The sequence below is a fragment of the Salvelinus namaycush genome, unplaced genomic scaffold, assembly GCF_016432855.1.
Source record: "Salvelinus namaycush isolate Seneca unplaced genomic scaffold, SaNama_1.0 Scaffold433, whole genome shotgun sequence".
NCBI classification, from domain to species: domain Eukaryota; kingdom Metazoa; phylum Chordata; class Actinopteri; order Salmoniformes; family Salmonidae; genus Salvelinus; species Salvelinus namaycush.
Genome location: NW_024061124.1, coordinates 173,824 through 195,898, shown reverse-complemented (window position 1 = coordinate 195,898; position 22,075 = coordinate 173,824). Strand labels below are relative to the sequence as shown.

General features: G+C 50.1%; 1 protein-coding gene across 1 annotated transcript in view; it reads right to left on the bottom strand.

The window, feature by feature from the left end:
* Positions 1–4,086: 4,086 nt before the first annotated feature.
* Positions 4,087–22,075, bottom strand: part of LOC120041307 (vesicle-associated membrane protein-associated protein A-like) — a 45,330-nt gene continuing 27,341 nt past the window's right edge. Inside the window, exons 4-5 of the mRNA XM_038986246.1 lie at positions 10,067–10,147; positions 4,087–4,353 (exon numbers count right to left, since the gene is read on the bottom strand). Of these exons, the coding sequence (XP_038842174.1) occupies positions 4,102–4,353; positions 10,067–10,147 (333 nt within the window). The 3' untranslated portion in view covers positions 4,087–4,101. The remainder of the gene's footprint in view (positions 4,354–10,066; positions 10,148–22,075) is intronic.

Sequence of the window (22,075 nt, the reverse complement as noted above, 5' to 3'; positions counted from 1 at the left end):
CCCTAACCTACAGACCGTCTGTTGTCCATCTACACCCCCTAACCTACACACCAGTCTGTTTGTCCATCTACAACCCCTAAACTACAGACCAGTCTGTTGTCTAAAAAAAAAGTGGGAGTCCATCTACAGCCCCTAACCTACAGACCAGTCTGTTGTCCATCTACAGACCCCTAACCTACAGACCAGTCTGTTGTCCATCTACAAGCCCTAACCTACAGACCAGTCTGTTGTCCATCTACAGCCCCTAACCTACAGACCAGTCTGTTGTCCATCTACAGCCCCTAACCTACAGACCAGTCTGTTGTCCATCTACAAGCCCCTAACCTACAGACCAGTCTGTTGTCCATCTACAACCCCTAACCTACAGACCAGTCTGTTGTCCATCTACAACCCCTAACCTACAGACCAGTCTGTTGTCCATCTACAGCCCATAACCTACAGACCCCAGTCTGTTGTCCATCTACAGCCCTAACCTAGGCATTCTGTTGCATCTAACCCTAACAAGACCAGTCTGTTGTCCATCTACAGCCCCTAACCTACAGACCAGTCTGTTGTCCATCTACAGCCCCTAACCTACAGACCAGTCTGTTGTCCATCTACAACCCCTAACCTACAGACCAGTCTGTTGTCCATCTACAAGCCCCTAACCTACAGACCAGTCTGTTGTCCATCTACAGCCCCTAACCTACAGACCAGTCTGTTGTCCATCTACAGCCCCTAACCTACAGACCAGTCTGTTGTCCATCTACAGCCCCTAACCTACAGACCAGTCTGTTGTCCATCTACAGCCCCTAACCTACAGACCAGTCTGTTGTCCATCTACAGCCCCTAACCTACAGACCAGTCTGTTGTCCATCTACAACCCCTAACCTACAGACCAGTCTGTTGTCCATCTACAACCCCTAACCTACAGACCAGTCTGTTGTCCATCTACAGCCCCTAACCTACAGACACCTGCAGTCTGTTGTCCATCTACAACCCCTAACCTACAGACCAGTCTGTTGTCCATCTACAGCCCCTAACCTACAGACCAGTCTGTTGTCCATCTACAACCCCTAACCTACAGACCAGTCTGTTGTCCCGCTACAACCCCTACCTACACATTACAGCCCCTAACCTACAGACCAGTCTGTTGTCCATCTACAGCCCCTAACCTACAGACCAGTCTGTTGTCCATCTACGACCCCTAACCTACAGACCAGTCTGTTGTCCATCTACGACCCCTAACCTACAGACCAGTCTGTTGTCCATCTACAACCCCTAACCTACAGACCAGTCTGTTGTCCATCTACAACCCCTAACCTACAGACCAGTCTGTTGTCCATCTACAACCCCTAACCTACAGACCAGTCTGTTGTCATCTACAACCCCTAACCTACAGACCAGTCTGTTGTCCATCTACAGCCCCTAACCTACAGACCAGTCTGTTGTCCCGCTACAGCCCCTAACCTACAGACCAGTCTGTTGTCCATCTACAGCCCCTAACCTAAAGACCAGTCTGTTGTCCATCTACAGCCCCTAACCTACAGACCAGTCTGTTGTCCATCTACAGCCCCTAACCTACAGACCAGTCTGTTGTCCATCTACAACCCCTAACCTACAGACACCTGCAGTCTGTTGTCCATCTACAACCCCTAACCTACAGACACCTGCAGTCTGTTGTCCATCTAGGACCCCTAACCTACAGACCAGTCTGTTGTCCATCTACAACCCCTAACCTACAGACCAGTCTGTTGTCCATCTACAACCCCTAACCTACAGACCAGTCTGTTGTCCATCTACAGCCCCTAACCTACAGACCAGTCTGTTGTCCATCTACAGCCCCTAACCTACAGACCAGTCTGTTGTCCATCTACAACCCCTAACCTACAGACCAGTCTGTTGTCCATCTACAGCCCCTAACCTACAGACCAGTCTGTTGTCCATCTACAGCCCCTAACCTACAGACCAGTCTGTTGTCCATCTACGACCCCTAACCTACAGACCAGTCTGTTGTCCATCTACAGCCCCTAACCTACAGACCAGTCTGTTGTCCATCTACAGCCCCTAACCTACAGACCAGTCTGTTGTCCATCTACAACCCCTAACCTACAGACCAGTCTGTTGTCCATCTACAACCCCTAACCTACAGACCAGTCTGTTGTCCATCTACAGCCCCTAACCTACAGACACCTGCAGTCTGTTGTCCATCTACAACCCCTAACCTACAGACCAGTCTGTTGTCCATCTACAGCCCCTAACCTACAGACCAGTCTGTTGTCCATCTACGACCCCTAACCTACAGACCAGTCTGTTGTCCATCTACAACCCCTAACCTACAGACACCTGCAGTCTGTTGTCCATCTACAGCCCCTAACCTACAGACCAGTCTGTTGTCCATCTACAGCCCCTAACCTACAGACCAGTCTGTTGTCCATCTACAACCCCTAACCTACAGACCAGTCTGTTGTCCATCTACAGCCCCTAACCTACAGACCAGTCTGTTGTCCCGCTACAACCCCTAACCTACAGACCAGTCTGTTGTCCATCTACAACCCCTAACCTACAGACCAGTCTGTTGTCCATCTACAACCCCTAACCTACAGACCAGTCTGTTGTCCCGCTACAACCCCTAACCTACAGACCAGTCTGTTGTCCATCTACGACCCCTAACCTACAGACACCTACAGTCTGTTGTCCATCTACAACCCCTAACCTACAGACCAGTCTGTTGTCCATCTACAACCCCTAACCTACAGACCAGTCTGTTGTCCATCTACAACCCCTAACCTACAGACCAGTCTGTTGTCCATCTACAACCCCTAACCTACAGACCAGTCTGTCGTCCATCTACAACCCCTAACCTACAGACCAGTCTGTTGTCCATCTACAACCCCTAACCTACAGACCAGTCTGTTGTCCATCTACAACCCCTAACCTACAGACCAGTCTGTTGTCCATCTACAACCCCTAACCTACAGACCAGTCTGTTGTCCATCTACAACCCCTAACCTACAGACCAGTCTGTTGTCCATCTACAACCCCTAACCTACAGACCAGTCTGTTGTCCATCTACGACCCCTAACCTACAGACCAGTCTGTTGTCCATCTAGGACCCCTAACCCACAGACCAGTCTGTTGTCCATCTACAGCCCCTAACCTACAGACCAGTCTGTTGTCCATCTACAACCCCTAACCTACAGACCAGTCTGTTGTCCATCTACAACCCCTAACCTACAGACACCTGCAGTCTGTTGTCCATCTACAACCCCTAACCTACAGACCAGTCTGTTGTCCATCTACAGCCCCTAACCTACAGACCAGTCTGTTGTCCATCTACAGCCCCTAACCTACAGACCAGTCTGTTGTCCATCTACAACCCCTAACCTACAGACCAGTCTGTTGTCCATCTACAACCCCTAACCTACAGACCAGTCTGTTGTCCATCTACAACCCCTAACCTACAGACCAGTCTGTTGTCCATCTACAGCCCCTAACCTACAGACCAGTCTGTTGTCCATCTACAACCCCTAACCTACAGACCAGTCTGTTGTCCATCTACAACCCCTAACCTACAGACCAGTCTGTTGTCCATCTACAACCCCTAACCTACAGACCAGTCTGTTGTCCATCTACAACCCCTAACCTACAGACCAGTCTGTTGTCCATCTACAACCCCTAACCTACAGACCAGTCTGTTGTCCATCTACAACCCCTAACCTACAGACCAGTCTGTTGTCCATCTACAGCCCCTAACCTACAGACCAGTCTGTTGTCCATCTACAACCCCTAACCTACAGACCAGTCTGTTGTCCATCTACAACCCCTAACCTACAGACCAGTCTGTTGTCCATCTACAGCCCCTAACCTACAGACCAGTCTGTTGTCCATCTACAGCCCCTAACCTACAGACCAGTCTGTTGTCCATCTACAGCCCCTAACCTACAGACCAGTCTGTTGTCCATCTACAGCCCCTAACCTACAGACCAGTCTGTTGTCCATCTACAGCCCCTAACCTACAGACCAGTCTGTTGTCCATCTACAGCCCCTAACCTACAGACCAGTCTGTTGTCCATCTACAACCCCTAACCTACAGACCAGTCTGTTGTCCATCTACAACCCCTAACCTACAGACCAGTCTGTTGTCCATCTACAACCCCTAACCTGCAGTCTAACCTTGAGTTGTCTGTTCTCCTCGGTCAGTTTGCCCATCTCAGCCTGCAGTCTCCGGCACTCCTCTGATAGTTTCTTCATCTCCGAGTCGTCCATCGAGGCGCTGACCGTCTTCGCCGCTGCCGTCGCCACGGGGCCGTCCGCCGCCTTGGACGAGTTCTGCACGGGCGCCGCAGCGTCGCTGCTCCCTTCCACGTCATTCTGGAAGCCAAGAGAACGGAGAGAGAAACCACTTAGGGTGCTGTATTAGCGCATTACCATCTGGTCAGTGCCCATAGGGTCAAACTGACACCATACAGGGAACAGGGGTTCATTTGGGACGCAGCCCGAGGCTCATTCTGCAGACATGGAGAACATTTAAGAAAACCCACTAAACATAAACCCAGCAGCAGCAACAGTAGGGTGTAAATTCAAATCAGGACAAGCGTTCACCGGCGATAGCTGCCTGAGAAACACAGGATGGGGATGAGAAACACACACTCTGGAACACTTGAGTACACAGGAAGAGTTGTAATTGAGCCTTTAGGTTTTTAAAGCTACTGCTGACAGTGCTGCTAAAATCTGTCTTGTCTACATCCTCACAAACCTGCGGCATCTTTCTGACTTTAACCTCAGAGCTGGGAGCTGTCGTGAACCCCTGTAGATCACTCCTGTTGCAAACACTGCCTGGCGGGGTAGGGGGTAGACCTAGACCCAGTCTGCTGCTGAAGGGGGTACGGAACTCTCCACCACCCCGGGTAGGGGTGGCCCGGGGGGGCAGGCGAGACCCCCTCTCATAGCCTGGCTCTCCTGAGAACATGGACTGTCTGCCCAACTGCACTGGGGTGGTTAACCCTGCTGCTCCTCTAGTGAAGAACCTATTCTCCTGACCTGTCTCCTTTTCTCCTGTCCCTGAGCTGATGACCTGGGGGAGGGAGGGAGAGCCATGGGTAGAGGGATGGCGGGAGGGAGGGAGAGCCATGGGTAGAGGGACGGCGGGAGGGAGGGAGAGCCATGGGTAGAGGGACGGAGGGAGGGAGGGAGGACTATGGGGTGAGGACAAATTCAGGGTGTGTTTTCAGGAACTTGGCAGATGATCAGTATAACATACCTGAAGTAGTATGTTAACCTCTTAGGAGCCACATCTACAACGTGACCCTATGGGCCATAGATAACAGTAGTGCCCTACATAGGGGGGACGGTGGCTAACAGTAGTGCCCTACATAGGGGGAAAGGTGGCTAACAGTAGTGCCCTACATAGGGGGGGAAGGTGGCTAACAGTAGTGTCCTACATAGGGCTAAAGGTGGCTAACAGTAGTGTCCTACATAGGGGGGAAGGTGGCTAACAGTAGTGCCCTACATAGGGGGGGAAGGTGGCTAACAGTAGTGCCCTACATAGGGGGAAAGGTGGCTAACAGTAGTGCCCTACATAGGGCTAAAGGTGGCTAACAGTAGTGCCCTACATAGGGGGGAAGGTGGCTAACAGTAGTGCCCTACATAGGGGGGGAAGGTGGCTAACAGTAGTGCCCTACATAGGGGGGAAGGTGGCTAACAGTAGTGCCCTACAATGGGGGGGGAAGGTGACTAACAGTAGTGCCCTACATAGGGCTAAAGGTGTCTAACAGTAGTGCCCTACATAGGGGGGAAGGTGGCTAACAGTAGTGCCCTACATAGGGGGGAAGGTGGCTAACAGTAGTGCCCTACATAGGGGGGAAGGTGGCTAACAGTAGTGCCCTACATAGGGCTAAAGGTGGCTAACAGTAGTGCCCTACAATGGGGGGGGAAGGTGACTAACAGTAGTGCCCTACATAGGGCTAAAGGTGGCTAACAGTAGTGCCCTACATAGGGCTAAAGGTGGCTAACAGTAGTGTCCTACATAGGGGGGAAGGTGGCTAACAGTAGTGCCCTACATAGGGGGGGGAAGGTGGCTAACAGTAGTGCCCTACATAGGGCTAAAGGTGGCTAACAGTAGTGCCCTACATAGGGGGGGAGGTGGCTAACAGTAGTGCCCTACATAGGGGGAAAGGTGGCTAACAGTAGTGCCCTACATAGGGGGAAAGGTGGCTAACAGTAGTGCCCTACAATGGGGGGGGGAAGGTGACTAACAGTAGTGCCCTACATAGGGGGAAAGGTGGCTAACAGTAGTGCCCTACATAGGGGGAACGGTGGCTAACAGTAGTGCCCTACAATGGGGGGGGGGGGGGGAGGTGACTAACAGTAGTGCCCTACATAGGGGGGGGGGTGGCTAACAGTAGTGCCCTACATAGGGGGGGGGGGTGGCTAACAGTAGTGCCCTACATAGGGGGAAAGGTGGCTAACAGTAGTGCCCTACAATGGGGGGGGGAAGGTGACTAACAGTAGTGCCCTACATAGGGGGAAAGGTGGCTAACAGTAGTGCCCTACATAGGGGGAACGGTGGCTAACAGTAGTGCCCTACAATGGGGGGGGGGGGGGGAGGTGACTAACAGTAGTGCCCTACATAGGGGGAAAGGTGGCTAACAGTAGTGCCCTACATAGGGGGAACGGTGGCTAACAGTAGTGCCCTACATAGGGGGGGAAGGTGGCTAACAGTAGTGCCCTACATAGGGGGAATGGTGGCTAACAGTAGTGCCCTACATAGGGGGAAAGGTGGCTAACAGTAGTGCCCTACATAGGGGGAAAGGTGGCTAACAGTAGTGCCCTACATAGGGGGAAAGGTGGCTAACAGTAGTGCCCTACATAGGGGGGGGGGGGGGGGGGGTTAACAGTAGTTCCCTACATAGGGGGAACGGTAGCTAAGAGTAGTGCCCTACATAGGGGGGAAGGTGGCTAACAGTAGTGCCCTACATAGGGCTAAAGGTGGCTAACAGTACAAGGTGACTAACACCTTCCCCCCCTACAATGGGGGGGAAGGTGGCTAACAGTAGTGCCCTACATAGGGCTAAAGGTGACTAACAGTACAAGGTGACTAACACCTTCCCCCCCTACAATGGGGGGGAAGGTGGCTAACAGTAGTGCCCTACATAGGGGGGGAAGGTGGCTAACAGTAGTGCCCTACATAGGGGGAATGGTGGCTAACAGTAGTGCCCTACATAGGGGGGGAAGGTGGCTAACAGTAGTGCCCTACATAGGGGGAAAGGTGGCTAACAGTAGTGCCCTACATAGGGGGAACGGTGGCTAACAGTAGTGCCCTACATAGGGGGAAAGGTGGCTAACAGTAGTGTCCTACATAGGGGGGAAGGTGGCTAACAGTAGTGCCCTACATAGGGGGGGAAGGTGGCTAACAGTAGTGCCCTACATAGGGGGAAAGGTGGCTAACAGTAGTGCCCTACATAGGGCTAAAGGTGACTAACAGTACAAGGTGACTAACACCTTCCCCCCCTACAATGGGGGGGAAGGTGGCTAACAGTAGTGCCCTACATAGGGCTAAAGGTGACTAACAGTACAAGGTGACTAACACCTTCCCCCCCTACAATGGGGGGGAAGGTGGCTAACAGTAGTGCCCTACATAGGGGGGGAAGGTGGCTAACAGTAGTGCCCTACATAGGGGGAATGGTGGCTAACAGTAGTGCCCTACATAGGGGGGGAAGGTGGCTAACAGTAGTGCCCTACATAGGGGGAAAGGTGGCTAACAGTAGTGCCCTACATAGGGGGAACGGTGGCTAACAGTAGTGCCCTACATAGGGGGAAAGGTGGCTAACAGTAGTGCCCTACATAGGGGGGAAGGTGGCTAACAGTAGTGCCCTACATAGGGGGAAAGGTGGCTAACAGTAGTGCCCTACATAGGGGGAAAGGTGGCTAACAGTAGTGTCCTACATAGGGGGGAAGGTGGCTAACAGTAGTGCCCTACATAGGGGGAAAGGTGGCTAACAGTAGTGCCCTACATAGGGGGAAAGGTGGCTAACAGTAGTGCCCTACATAGGGGGAACGGTGGCTAACAGTAGTGCCCTACATAGGGGGAAAGGTGGCTAACAGTAGTGCCCTACATAGGGGGGGAAGGTGGCTAACAGTAGTGTCCTACATAGGGCTAAAGGTGGCTAACAGTAGTGTCCTACATAGGGGGAAAGGTGGCTAACAGTAGTGCCCTACATAGGGCTAAAGGTGGCTAACAGTAGTGCCCTACATAGGGGGAAAGGTGGCTAACAGTAGTGCCCTACATAGGGGGGAAGGTGGCTTACAGTAGTGCCCTACATAGGGGGAAATGTTACCATTTGGAACACATGGATATGACAATCCTTTAACCTGCAAATTACTAAGCAGAAAGGAATGTGTATCTGTAACAAACACAACCGAAGGGGATTCTCTCCAGAGTAGGGAAAAACATGCTCTGAGAGAACTGATCAGACAGCACAGAGGACATGTTGGAGGACTGACGAACGACAAAGACATTAGATAACGGAGAACATGACATGTATTATGTACACGCAGCAACGTATGGCTCCCGAGTGGCATCTCAGTGCAAGAAGCGTAACTACCGTCCCTGGTTCGAATCCAGGCTGTATCACATCCGGCCGTGATTGGCGAGTCCCATTGGACGGCGCACAATTGGCCCAGTGTCGTCCGGGTTTGGCCCGGTGTAGGCGGTCATTGTAAATAAGAATTTGTTCTTAACTGACTTGCCTAGTTAAATAAAAAGGTTACATAAAAAATATAAATTAAAATGGTGTCCATTACTACTTCCTCCAGTACTATAGCTACACACACCCAGTTCTGACAGCAACATCTGCCTACCAAGGAATGTCACTCCTCATTTGGAGGCTGTAGCTGGGTTTCCTTCCAAACACACAGAGTTTTCATGCAAATATTCTGAAATCAACATGGGAAAAACGTGCATATTTCTTTCTACCAGAGGTGTCTTTTCCATCAAACGGAAGCAGATACATTGCGGTGTGTGATGCCGTAGTGTACATAAAAGCCCTTTTGCGCCTGAGGTTTCATATACAGCATAACATGTAAAACCGTTTCAACTCTACGATGGTTTTATTTGTCAAAACAACAAAAAATCTGTTGCGGTTTAAATACTAGCCCAATCTGGTTGTGGTGTATGATCTATAGACAACAGTCTGACGATAGAGAACGGGGTAGTTTCTAAACTCAGCAACAACAACAACAAAAACATCCTCTCACTGTCAACTGCGTTTATTTTCAGCAAACTTAACATGTGTAAATATTTGTATGAACATAACAATATTCAACAACTGAGACATAAACTGAACAAGTTCCACAGACATGTGACTAACAGAAATGGAATAATGTGTCCCTGAACAAAGGGGGGTCAAAATCAAAAGTAACAGTCAGTATCTGGTGTGGCCACCAGCTGCATTAAGTACTGATGTGGCCACCAGCTGCATTAAGTACTGCAGTGCATCTCCTCCTCATGGACGGCACCAGATTTGACAGTTCTTGTTGTTCCACAGCTTCCAGGATATTTAGTGGTAAAATGCATCAGGATCATCATCACAAGTTAAAGTTCATTATATTCAATATAAACTCTGCATACATCTCCATGCTGTGGTGGTAGGAGGCTACAACATCGTCGCAGGACTCCCAAGCGTCTCGATGGTTTTTCTATCAATATGAGTGCATGTCCGCCGCCATTGTCGCATAATCTATTTCACCGGAAAATATATATATATATCCCACCTCGTCAAGCGTATTTTGTTTTGTTGACGTCGGGAATATTTTACCGACAAGTTTGCTGTTTCCATGAGGCCTTTTTTATGCATCAGGTCATTCATCCGCATGACATAGGATGAAAACCTGGTTGCAGTTAACGACAACCTGCCCCCCCCCCCCATCTTATGTGATCTTTAAATATTAGCTACATAACTACCAGGTCAGTTTGAACACTTTCAACAAACAGTCAACAAGCTCAGAAACACACATGGTTGAGTCTGGTCTGGAAACGTAGGATAATCACTCCGTTTCTCTCCGTCTATCCAGCAGCAGGACTTACCACTCTGTCGTTTTCAGAAGGCAGGTCGAATACACATCTCAGCTTGGAATCCATGAGATCGTCGGGTTTCGCATCTTTCCACTGGAGGAGAGGAGAAATACATATGCATGTTATTCATCAGATTAAACTACTCTTAGCTGGACTTGTGCACGCACACAAACGGGGTTGGCCGATATAATGATAGTATCGTCTATCGCCGACTGATTTACGGCCATCGTGGATGACGACATCGTGACGTGACAGACGATGGATGGTTTAAAAAGGAGTCGGCGAGCGCACGGCAGTGCAGCACACGAGCGTCATTCAGAGTCATTTTCATATTGCTATAACTTATTTCAACAAATGTGTTATATAGCCGATAGAACGCAAGAGAGGAATGCAGAGAAATCCACCGAAGCAGCGCAAAATGTCCAGTCAGAAAAGAGTCTTCATTTCTGTCAGATGTAAGGTCCTCACAGCCTAAAAACTATTAGCGTTTTTATTTTTTAAAAACGGACACTACGTAACCATCTTGTGTCTAGTAAAAAGAAAACGCAAGCCATATTCCCTTCGATAGGCTTTGAATATGGCTTTGGGCCATATGCTTTATGGATGCACGGTTTACACCGGAGCAAAACAATGAATCGTTCCCAGAATGTAACAGAGTTCCATCTCAAAAAGTTATTCTAACAGCCTAAAAACACAAGGTAGCCAGAGGACTAATAACAAGAGAACAAACCATATCAACAGCCTATAGAAACATCGAATGACAAGTTTAATCCACTTTAAGCTTATTGACAAAGAGTTGATCCATGTGGGTCGGGGACAATCCCTCCATGAGAGGTTGAAAACCAACACGGCCAATAAGCTATCCTCCTTCCTCCTATTGGCCTATCGTAAAAGCTTTAAGGCCAGACGCCACAGGTTGAAATAAATCTGCCTAGACATGGAGATTTGTTGGTATTTTGCGCAATTAATGGGGCGGCAGGGTAGCCTAGTGGTTAGAGCGTTGGACTAGTAACCGGAAGGTTGCAAGATCGAATCCCCGAGCTGAAAAGGTAAAAATCTGTCGTTCTGCCCCTGAACAAGGCAGTTAACCCGCTGTTCCTAGGCCGTCATTGAAAATAAGAATTTGTTCTTAACTGACTTGCCTAGTTAAATAAAATAAAATAAAATAATTCTCAGAAAGTAAACATCCAAATGTCAATCTTAAAAAAAAAAAATTCTTTAGTTTATCATACTACCGTCATGAATATGAACTATTTAAAAAATGTACATACATGTACATAGCTTCAAAGCTTGAATAACATGTCATTTAAAAGCCCATTTCATACAGAATGTAACAAACTGGACCATATGTAGTAACTTACTAGGAAGAGTAAGTGATTGGGTCTAAATAGGTGTTTGGTAGTCTAAATTCACTGCCATTACCACACCCGTTGCTGCCCTCTACTGGACTATAGGGGAAACTACCACACCCGTTGCTGCCCTCTACTGGACTATAGGGGAAACTACCACACCTGTTACTGCCCTCTACTGGACTATAGGGGGAAACTACCACACCTGTTGCTGCCCTCTACTGGACTATAGGGGAAACTACCACACCTGTTGCTGCCCTCTACTGGACTATAGGGGGAAACTACCACACCTGTTGCTGCCCTCTACTGGACTATAGGGGGAAACTACCACACCTGTTGCTGCCCTCTACTGGACTATAGGGGAAACTACCACACCTGTTGCTGCCCTCTACTGGACTATAGGGGAAACTGCCACATCTGTTACTGCCCTCTACTGGACTATAGGGGGAAACTGCCACACCTGTTGCTGCCCTCTACTGGACTATAGGGGGAAACTACCACACCTGTTGCTGCCCTCTACTGGACTATAGGGGGAAACTACCACACCTGTTGCTGCCCTCTACTGGACTATAGGGGGAAACTACCACACCTGTTGCTGCCCTCTACTGGACTATAGGGGGAAACTACCACACCTGTTGCTGCCCTCTACTGGACTATAGGGGGAAACTACCACACCTGTTGCTGCCCTCTACTGGACTATAGGGGGAAACTACCACACTGGTTGCTGCCCTCTACTGGCCTATAGGGGAAACTACCACACCTGTTGCTGCCCTCTACTGGACTATAGGGGGAAACTACCACACCTGTTGCTGCCCTCTACTGGACTATAGGGGGAAACTACCACACCTGTTGCTGCCCTCTACTGGACTATAGGGGGAAACTACCACACCTGTTGCTGCCCTCTACTGGACTATAGGGGGAAACTACCACACCTGTTGCTGCCCTCTACTGGACTATAGGGGAAACTACCACACCTGTTGCTGCCCTCTACTGGACTATAGGGGAAACTACCACACCTGTTGCTGCCCTCTACTGGACTATAGGGGGAAACTACCACACCTGTTGCTGCCCTCTACTGGACTATAGGGGAAACTACCACACCTGTTGCTGCCCTCTACTGGACTATAGGGGGAAACTACCACACCTGTTGCTGCCCTCTACTGGACTATAGGGGAAACTACCACACCTGTTGCTGCCCTCTACTGGACTATAGGGGAAAATACCACACCTGTTGCTGCCCTCTACTGGACTATAGGGGGAAACTACCACACCTGTTGCTGCCCTCTACTGGACTATAGGGGAAACTACCACACCTGTTGCTGCCCTCTACTGGACTATAGGGGGAAACTACCACACCTGTTGCTGCCCTCTACTGGACTATAGGGGGAAACTACCACACCTGTTGCTGCCCTCTACTGGACTATAGGGGGAAACTACCACACCTGTTGCTGCCCTCTACTGGACTATAGGGGAAACTACCACACCTGTTGCTGCCCTCTACTGGACTACAGTGATCCCTCGCCACTTCGCGGTTCACTTATCGCGGATTCGCTATTTCGCGGATTTTCATAATGCATTTTTTTTTTTTTTTTGGTGCATTGTGCTCTGCATTCTGATTCGCTAAAAACTCACTCCCGCTTCTTGTATCAAAACATGCTACGAATTGTGCTATCATTTTGTCGTCTCGTGCAGTTATGTGTACGTACATAAAACAGCTTGGCAAATTTACATTAAGTTGGCCAAATTATCTTGTAATTTCGAACATCTCCTAAACCCATAATGTCGACGAAACGGCCTGGACCGACAAAAGCACCTGCGGATGGGCCCAAACGGCGGAAGATGCTACCTATCTCAGATAAAGTTAAACTTCTGGACATGCTAAGGGAAGGTAAAAGCTATGCAGCCGTTGCTCGCCATTACGGAATCAATGAATCTTCCGTTCGTTACATAAAGAAGGAGGAAAAAAACATAAGGACGACAGCAGCAGTCAATTTTAATACGAATGCAAAAAGGGTTGTAACTGTCCGCAACAAGACCATGGTACGGATGGAGACGGCATTAGCTCTGTGGATTAATGACTGCAGGAAAAAAAACATAACCCTGGATACAAACGTTATCTGCACAAAAGCGAGAATGCTGTATGAAAACTTTGCTGTCAGTGACGGGGAAGAGGGAGAGGATGCCGGGCCCTCAGCAAGTGCTGCTGACACAGTGGGAGAGGATGCCAGGCCCCCAGCAAGTGCTGCTGACAAAGTGCCAAGCGCATTTAATGCAAGCAAGGGCTGGTTTGAAAAGTTTAAGAAACGCTTTGGACTTAAAAATGTTTGTCTGCACGGTGAGATGGCGTCTGCGGATACCGCTGAGGCAGAAGCCTTCGTGAACAATAAATTCAAGGCGATCATTGAGGAGGGGGGATATAAGCCCGAACAAGTTTTTAACATGGATGAGACTGCCTTATTTTGGAAACGAATGCCCTCCCGCACCTTCATCATGCAGGAAGAAGCCAAAGCCCCAGGATTTAAAGTTCACAAAGACCGTTTGACCCTGGCTATGTGCGGAAATGCCGCAGGTTTCATGATTAAACCGGGGCTGATTTACAGGTCTAAAAATCCCAGGGCGCTGAAAAACAAAAATAAGGATGATTTGCCTGTTTACTGGATGTACAATGCAAAGGCTTGGATGACAAAAGCGCTCAATCTGGATTGGTTCAAAAACTGTTTCATCCCGGAGGTCAAGTGTTATTTGAGAGGAAAGGGACTGAACTTTAAAGTGCTTCTGCTCCTTGACAACGCCGGAGGTCACGGTAATGATTTGGCATATGATGGTGTGCAAATCGAATTTCTGCCGCCAAACACTACATCCCTGATTCAGCCCATGGACCAAGGAGTCATCCGTGCTTTCAAGGCTCTCTATACGCGCAACACCCTGCAACATCTTGTTGACGCTATGGACTCGGATCAAGATTTCTCACTGAAGGACTACTGGCGTGGATACACCATCGCATCGTGTCTCCAAAACATTCAGAGGGCCATTCAGGAAATGAAAACGGAAACTCTGAAGGCCTGCTGGAAAAAACTATGGCCAGAGGCAGTGCAAAACGCAACCGGAGGCTCGCTTGACGAGGTCCACCACTCTGCCGTAGAAACAGCTGTGAATCTGGCTAAACAGATTGGAGGAGACGGCTTTAATGACATGAGTCCGGATGACATAAACGCCCTGATTGATGGAGACGCACAGCCGCTGACCGATGCAGAGCTGGCAGAAATGACAAAGCGACGATGAAAGAGAAGAGGGAGAAGAGGACACGAGAGATGAGGAGGAAGGACTAACGCTTGGTCGCTTAGCAACCATGGTGCGAATGGCCACTGAACTTAAGCGAGTAGCTGAGGAATGGGACCCTTTGATGAGCCGTTCATTACAGTTCTCCAACGTAATCGATGGTGGCATGTCGGTGTACAAGGATCTTTTTGCAAAGAAGAAAAAAGAGCGACAACAGCTGCCTATCACTATGTTCTTCTCCCGAACAAACACACCTGCACCGCGGGCTTCAGAAGAAGAGAACACTGCAGAGCGCAGTCAGGATGCAGCGGCCCAGTCTGAAGAGCAGTGAAACGGCCTACACGTGAGTCACTGTATTTGTATACATGTAATAGTTGCTAATTGTAAAAAAAAAAAAAGTTTTCTATTTCGCGGATTTCACTTATCGCGGGTCATTTTCGGAACGTAACCCCCGCGATAAACGAGGGATTACTGTATAGGGGAAACTACCACAGCTGTTACTGCCCTCTACTGGACTATAGGGGAAACTGCCACACCTGTTGCTGCCCTCTACTGGACTATAGGGGAAACTACCACACCTGTTACTGCCCTCTACTGGACTATGGGGGAAAACTGCTGCCCTCTACTGGACTATAGGGGGAAACTACCACACCTGTTGCTGCCCTCTACTGGACTATAGGGGGAAACTACCACATCTGTTGCTGCCCTTTACTGGACTATAGGGGGAAACTACCACATCCGTTGCTGCCCTCTACTGGACTATAGGGGGAAACTACCACACCTGTTACTGGACTATAGGGGAAACTACCACACCCGTTGCTGCCCTCTACTGGACTATAGGGGGAAACTACCACATCTGTTGCTGCCCTTTACTGGACTATAGGGGGAAACTACCACACCTGTTACTGCCCTCTACTGGACTATAGGGGAAACTGCCACACCTGTTGCTGCCCTCTACTGGACTATAGGGGGAAACTGCCACACCTGTTGCTGCCCTCTACTGGACTATAGGGGAAACTGCCACACCTGTCGCTGCCCTCTACTGGACAATAGGGGGAAACTGCCACACCTGTCGCTGCCCTCTACTGGACTATAGGGGGAAACTACCACACCTGTTGCTGCCCTCTACTGGACTATAGGGGAAACTACCACACCTGTTGCTGCCCTCTACTGGACTATAGGGGAAACTACCACACCTGTTACTGCCCTCTACTGGACTATGGGGGAAAACTACTGCCCTCTACTGGACTATAGGGGGAAACTACCACACCCGTTGCTGCCCTCTACTGGACTATAGGGGGAAACAACCACACCCGTTGCTGCCCTCTACTGGACTATAGGGGAAAACTGCTGCCCTCTACTGGACTATAGGGGGAAACTACCACACCTGTTGCTGCCCTCTACTGGACTATAGGGGGAAACTACCACATCTGTTGCTGCCCTCTACTGGACTATAGGGGGAAACTACCACACCTGTTACTGGACTATAGGGGAAACTACCACACCCGTTGCTGCCTTCTACTGGACTATAGGGGGAAACTACCACACCTGTTGCTGCCCTCTACTGGACTATAGGGGGAAACTACCACACCTGTTGCTGCCCTCTACTGGACTATAGGGGGAAACTACCACACCTGTTGCTGCCCTCTACTGGACTATAGGGGAAACTACCACACCTGTTGCTGCCCTCTACTGGACTATAGGGGAAACTACCACACCTGTTGCTGCCCTCTACTGGACTATAGGGGGAAACTACCACACCTGTTGCTGCCCTCTACTGGACTATAGGGGGAAACTACCACACCTGTTGCTGCCCTCTACTGGACTATAGGGGAAACTACCACACCTGTTGCTGCCCTCTACTGGACTATAGGGGGAAACTACCACACCTGTTGCTGCCCTCTACTGGACTATAGGGGGAAACTACCACACCTGTTGCTGCCCTCTACTGGACTATAGGGGGAAACTACCACACCTGTTGCTGCCCTCTACTGGACTATAGGGGAAACTACCACACCTGTTGCTGCCCTCTACTGGACTATAGGGGAAACTACCACAGCTGTTACTGCCCTCTACTGGACTATAGGGGAAACTGCCACACCTGTTGCTGCCCTCTACTGGACTATAGGGGAAACTACCACACCTGTTACTGCCCTCTACTGGACTATGGGGGAAAACTGCTGCCCTCTACTGGACTATAGGGGGAAACTACCACACCTGTTGCTGCCCTCTACTGGACTATAGGGGGAAACTACCACATCTGTTGCTGCCCTTTACTGGACTATAGGGGGAAACTACCACATCCGTTGCTGCCCTCTACTGGACTATAGGGGGAAACTACCACACCTGTTACTGGACTATAGGGGAAACTACCACACCCGTTGCTGCCCTCTACTGGACTATAGGGGGAAACTACCACATCTGTTGCTGCCCTTTACTGGACTATAGGGGGAAACTACCACACCTGTTACTGCCCTCTACTGGACTATAGGGGAAACTGCCACACCTGTTGCTGCCCTCTACTGGACTATAGGGGAAACTGCCACACCTGTCGCTGCCCTCTACTGGACAATAGGGGGAAACTGCCACACCTGTCGCTGCCCTCTACTGGACTATAGGGGGAAACTACCACACCTGTTACTGGACTATAGGGGAAACTACCACACCCGTTGCTGCCTTCTACTGGACTATAGGGGGAAACTACCACACCTGTTACTGCCCTCTACTGGACTATAGGGGGAAACTACCACATCTGTTGCTGCCCTCTACTGGACTATAGGGGAAACTACCACACCTGTTGCTGCCCTCTACTGGACTATAGGGGGAAACTACCACATCTGTTGCTGCCCTTTACTGGACTATAGGGGGAAACTACCACATCCGTTGCTGCCCTCTACTGGACTATAGGGGGAAACTACCACACCTGTTACTGGACTATAGGGGAAACTACCACACCCGTTGCTGCCCTCTACTGGACTATAGGGGGAAACTACCACATCTGTTGCTGCCCTTTACTGGACTATAGGGGGAAACTACCACACCTGTTACTGCCCTCTACTGGACTATAGGGGAAACTGCCACACCTGTTGCTGCCCTCTACTGGACTATAGGGGGAAACTACCACACCTGTTACTGCCCTCTACTGGACTATAGGGGGAAACTACCACATCTGTTGCTGCCCTCTACTGGACTATAGGGGGAAACTACCACATCTGTTGCTGCCCTCTACTGGACTATAGGGGGAAACTACCACACCTGTTGCTGCCCTCTACTGGACTATAGGGGGAAACTACCACACCTGTTGCTGCCCTCTACTGGACTATAGGGGGAAACTACCACACCTGTTGCTGCCCTCTACTGGACTATAGGGGAAACTACCACACCTGTTGCTGCCCTCTACTGGACTATAGGGGGAAACTACCACATCTGTTGCTGCCCTCTACTGGACTATAGGGGGAAACTACCACACCTGTTGCTGCCCTCTACTGGACTATAGGGGGAAACTACCACACCTGTTGCTGCCCTCTACTGGACTATAGGGGGAAACTACCACACCTGTTACTGCCCTTTACTGGACTATAGGGGGAAACTACCACACCTGTTACTGGACTATAGGGGAAACTACCACACCTGTTACTGCCCTCTACTGGACTATAGGGGGAAACTACCACACCTGTTGCTGCCCTCTACTGGACTATAGGGGGAAACTACCACACCTGTTACTGCCCTCTACTGGACTATAGGGGGAAACTACCACATCTGTTGCTGCCCTCTACTGGACTATAGGGGGAAACTACCACACCTGTTACTGGACTATAGGGGAAACTACCACACCCGTTGCTGCCCTCTACTGGACTATAGGGGGAAACTACCACACCTGTTACTGCCCTCTACTGGACTATAGGGGGAAACTACCACATCTGTTGCTGCCCTCTACTGGACTATAGGGGGAAACTACCACACCCGTTGCTGCCCTCTACTGGACTATAGGGGGAAACTACCACACCTGTTACTGGACTATAGGGGAAACTACAACACCTGTTACTGCCCTCTACTGGACTATAGGGGAAACTACCACACCGGTTGCTGCCCTCTACTGGACTATAGGGGGAAACTACCACACCTGTTACTGCCCTTTACTGGACTATAGGGGGAAACTACCACACCTGTTACTGGACTATAGGGGAAACTACCACACCTGTTGCTGCCCTCTACTGGACTATAGGGGGAAACTACCACACCTGTTGCTGCCCTCTACTGGACTATAGGGGAAACTACCACACTGGTTGCTGCCCTCTACTGGACTATAGGGGGAAACTACCACACCTGTTGCTGCCCTCTACTGGACTATAGGGGGAAACTACCACACCTGTTGCTGCCCTCTACTGGACTATAGGGGAAACTACCACACTGGTTGCTGCCCTCTACTGGACTATAGGGGGAAACTACCACACCTGTTGCTGCCCTCTACTGGACTATAGGGGAAACTACCACACCTGTTGCTGCCCTCTACTGGACTATAGGGGGAAACTACCACATCTGTTGCTGCCCTCTACTGGACTATAGGGGGAAACTACCACACCCGTTGCTGCCCTCTACTGGACTATAGGGGGAAACTACCACACCTGTTGCTGCCCTCTACTGGACTATAGGGGGAAACTACCACACCTGTTACTGCCCTTTACTGGACTATAGGGGGAAACTACCACACCTGTTACTGGACTATAGGGGAAACTACCACACCTGTTGCTGCCCTCTACTGGACTATAGGGGGAAACTACCACACCTGTTACTGCCCTCTACTGGACTATAGGGGGAAACTACCACATCTGTTGCTGCCCTCTACTGGACTATAGGGGGAAACTACCACACCTGTTACTGGACTATAGGGGAAACTACCACACCCGTTGCTGCCCTCTACTGGACTATAGGGGGAAACTACCACACCCGTTGCTGCCCTCTACTGGACTATAGGGGGAAACTACCACACCCGTTGCTGCCCTCTACTGGACTATAGGGGGAAACTACCACACCTGTTACTGGACTATAGGGGAAACTACCACACCTGTTACTGCCCTCTACTGGACTATAGGGGAAACTACCACACCGGTTGCTGCCCTCTACTGGACTATAGGGGGAAACTACCACACCTGTTACTGCCCTTTACTGGACTATAGGGGGAAACTACCACACCTGTTACTGGACTATAGGGGAAACTACCACACCTGTTGCTGCCCTCTACTGGACTATAGGGGGAAACTACCACACCTGTTGCTGCCCTCTACTGGACTATAGGGGAAACTACCACACTGGTTGCTGCCCTCTACTGGACTATAGGGGGAAACTACCACACCTGTTGCTGCCCTCTACTGGACTATAGGGGGAAACTACCACACCTGTTACTGCCCTCTACTGGACTATAGGGGGAAACTACCACATCTGTTGCTGCCCTCTACTGGACTATAGGGGGAAACTACCACACCTGTTACTGGACTATAGGGGAAACTACCACACCCGTTGCTGCCCTCTACTGGACTATAGGGGGAAACTACCACACCTGTTACTGCCCTCTACTGGACTATAGGGGGAAACTACCACATCTGTTGCTGCCCTCTACTGGACTATAGGGGGAAACTACCACACCCGTTGCTGCCCTCTACTGGACTATAGGGGGAAACTACCACACCTGTTACTGGACTATAGGGGAAACTACCACACCTGTTGCTGCCCTCTACTGGACTATAGGGGGAAACTACCACACCTGTTACTGGACTATAGGGGAAACTACCACACCTGTTACTGCCCTCTACTGGACTATAGGGGGAAACTACCACACCTGTTACTGGACTATAGGGGAAACTACCACACCTGTTACTGCCCTCTACTGGACTATAGGGGAAACTACCACACCGGTTGCTGCCCTCTACTGGACTATAGGGGAAAACTACCACACCTGTTACTGCCCTTTACTGGACTATAGGGGGAAACTACCACACCTGTTACTGGACTATAGGGGAAACTACCACACCTGTTGCTGCCCTCTACTGGACTATAGGGGGAAACTACCACACCTGTTGCTGCCCTCTACTGGACTATAGGGGAAACTACCACACTGGTTGCTGCCCTCTACTGGACTATAGGGGGAAACTACCACACCTGTTGCTGCCCTCTACTGGACTATAGGGGGAAACTACCACACCTGTTGCTGCCCTCTACTGGACTATAGGGGAAACTACCACACTGGTTGCTGCCCTCTACTGGACTATAGGGGGAAACTACCACACCTGTTGCTGCCCTCTACTGGACTATAGGGGAAACTACCACACCTGTTGCTGCCCTCTACTGGACTATAGGGGGAAACTACCACATCTGTTGCTGCCCTCTACTGGACTATAGGGGGAAACTACCACACCCGTTGCTGCCCTCTACTGGACTATAGGGGGAAACTACCACACCTGTTGCTGCCCTCTACTGGACTATAGGGGGAAACTACCACACCTGTTACTGCCCTTTACTGGACTATAGGGGGAAACTACCACACCTGTTACTGGACTATAGGGGAAACTACCACACCTGTTACTGCCCTCTACTGGACTATAGGGGGAAACTACCACACCTGTTGCTGCCCTCTACTGGACTATAGGGGGAAACTGCCACACCTGTTACTGCCCTCTACTGGACTATAGGGGGAAACTACCACATCTGTTGCTGCCCTCTACTGGACTATAGGGGGAAACTACCACACCTGTTACTGGACTATAGGGGAAACTACCACACCTGTTACTGCCCTCTACTGGACTATAGGGGAAACTACCACACCGGTTGCTGCCCTCTACTGGACTATAGGGGGAAACTACCACACCTGTTACTGCCCTTTACTGGACTATAGGGGGAAACTACCACACCTGTTACTGGACTATAGGGGAAATTACCACACCTGTTGCTGCCCTCTACTGGACTATAGGGGGAAACTACCACACCTGTTGCTGCCCTCTACTGGACTATAGGGGAAACTACCACACTGGTTGCTGCCCTCTACTGGACTATAGGGGGAAACTACCACACCTGTTGCTGCCCTCTACTGGACTATAGGGGGAAACTACCACACTGGTTGCTGCCCTCTACTGGACTATAGGGGAAACTACCACACTGGTTGCTGCCCTCTACTGGACTATAGGGGAAACTACCACACCTGTTACTGCCCTCTACTGGACTATAGGGGAAACTACCACACCGGTTGCTGCCCTCTACTGGACTATAGGGGAAACTACCACACCTGTGGATCTCATATGGTTTTGTTGGGGGTGGGTTGTTACCAAGATGCAAATCTGGATAACTGTTTAATGCTATATTGATAGTAAATGTACCAATTATATGATAAGGGAACAACAGT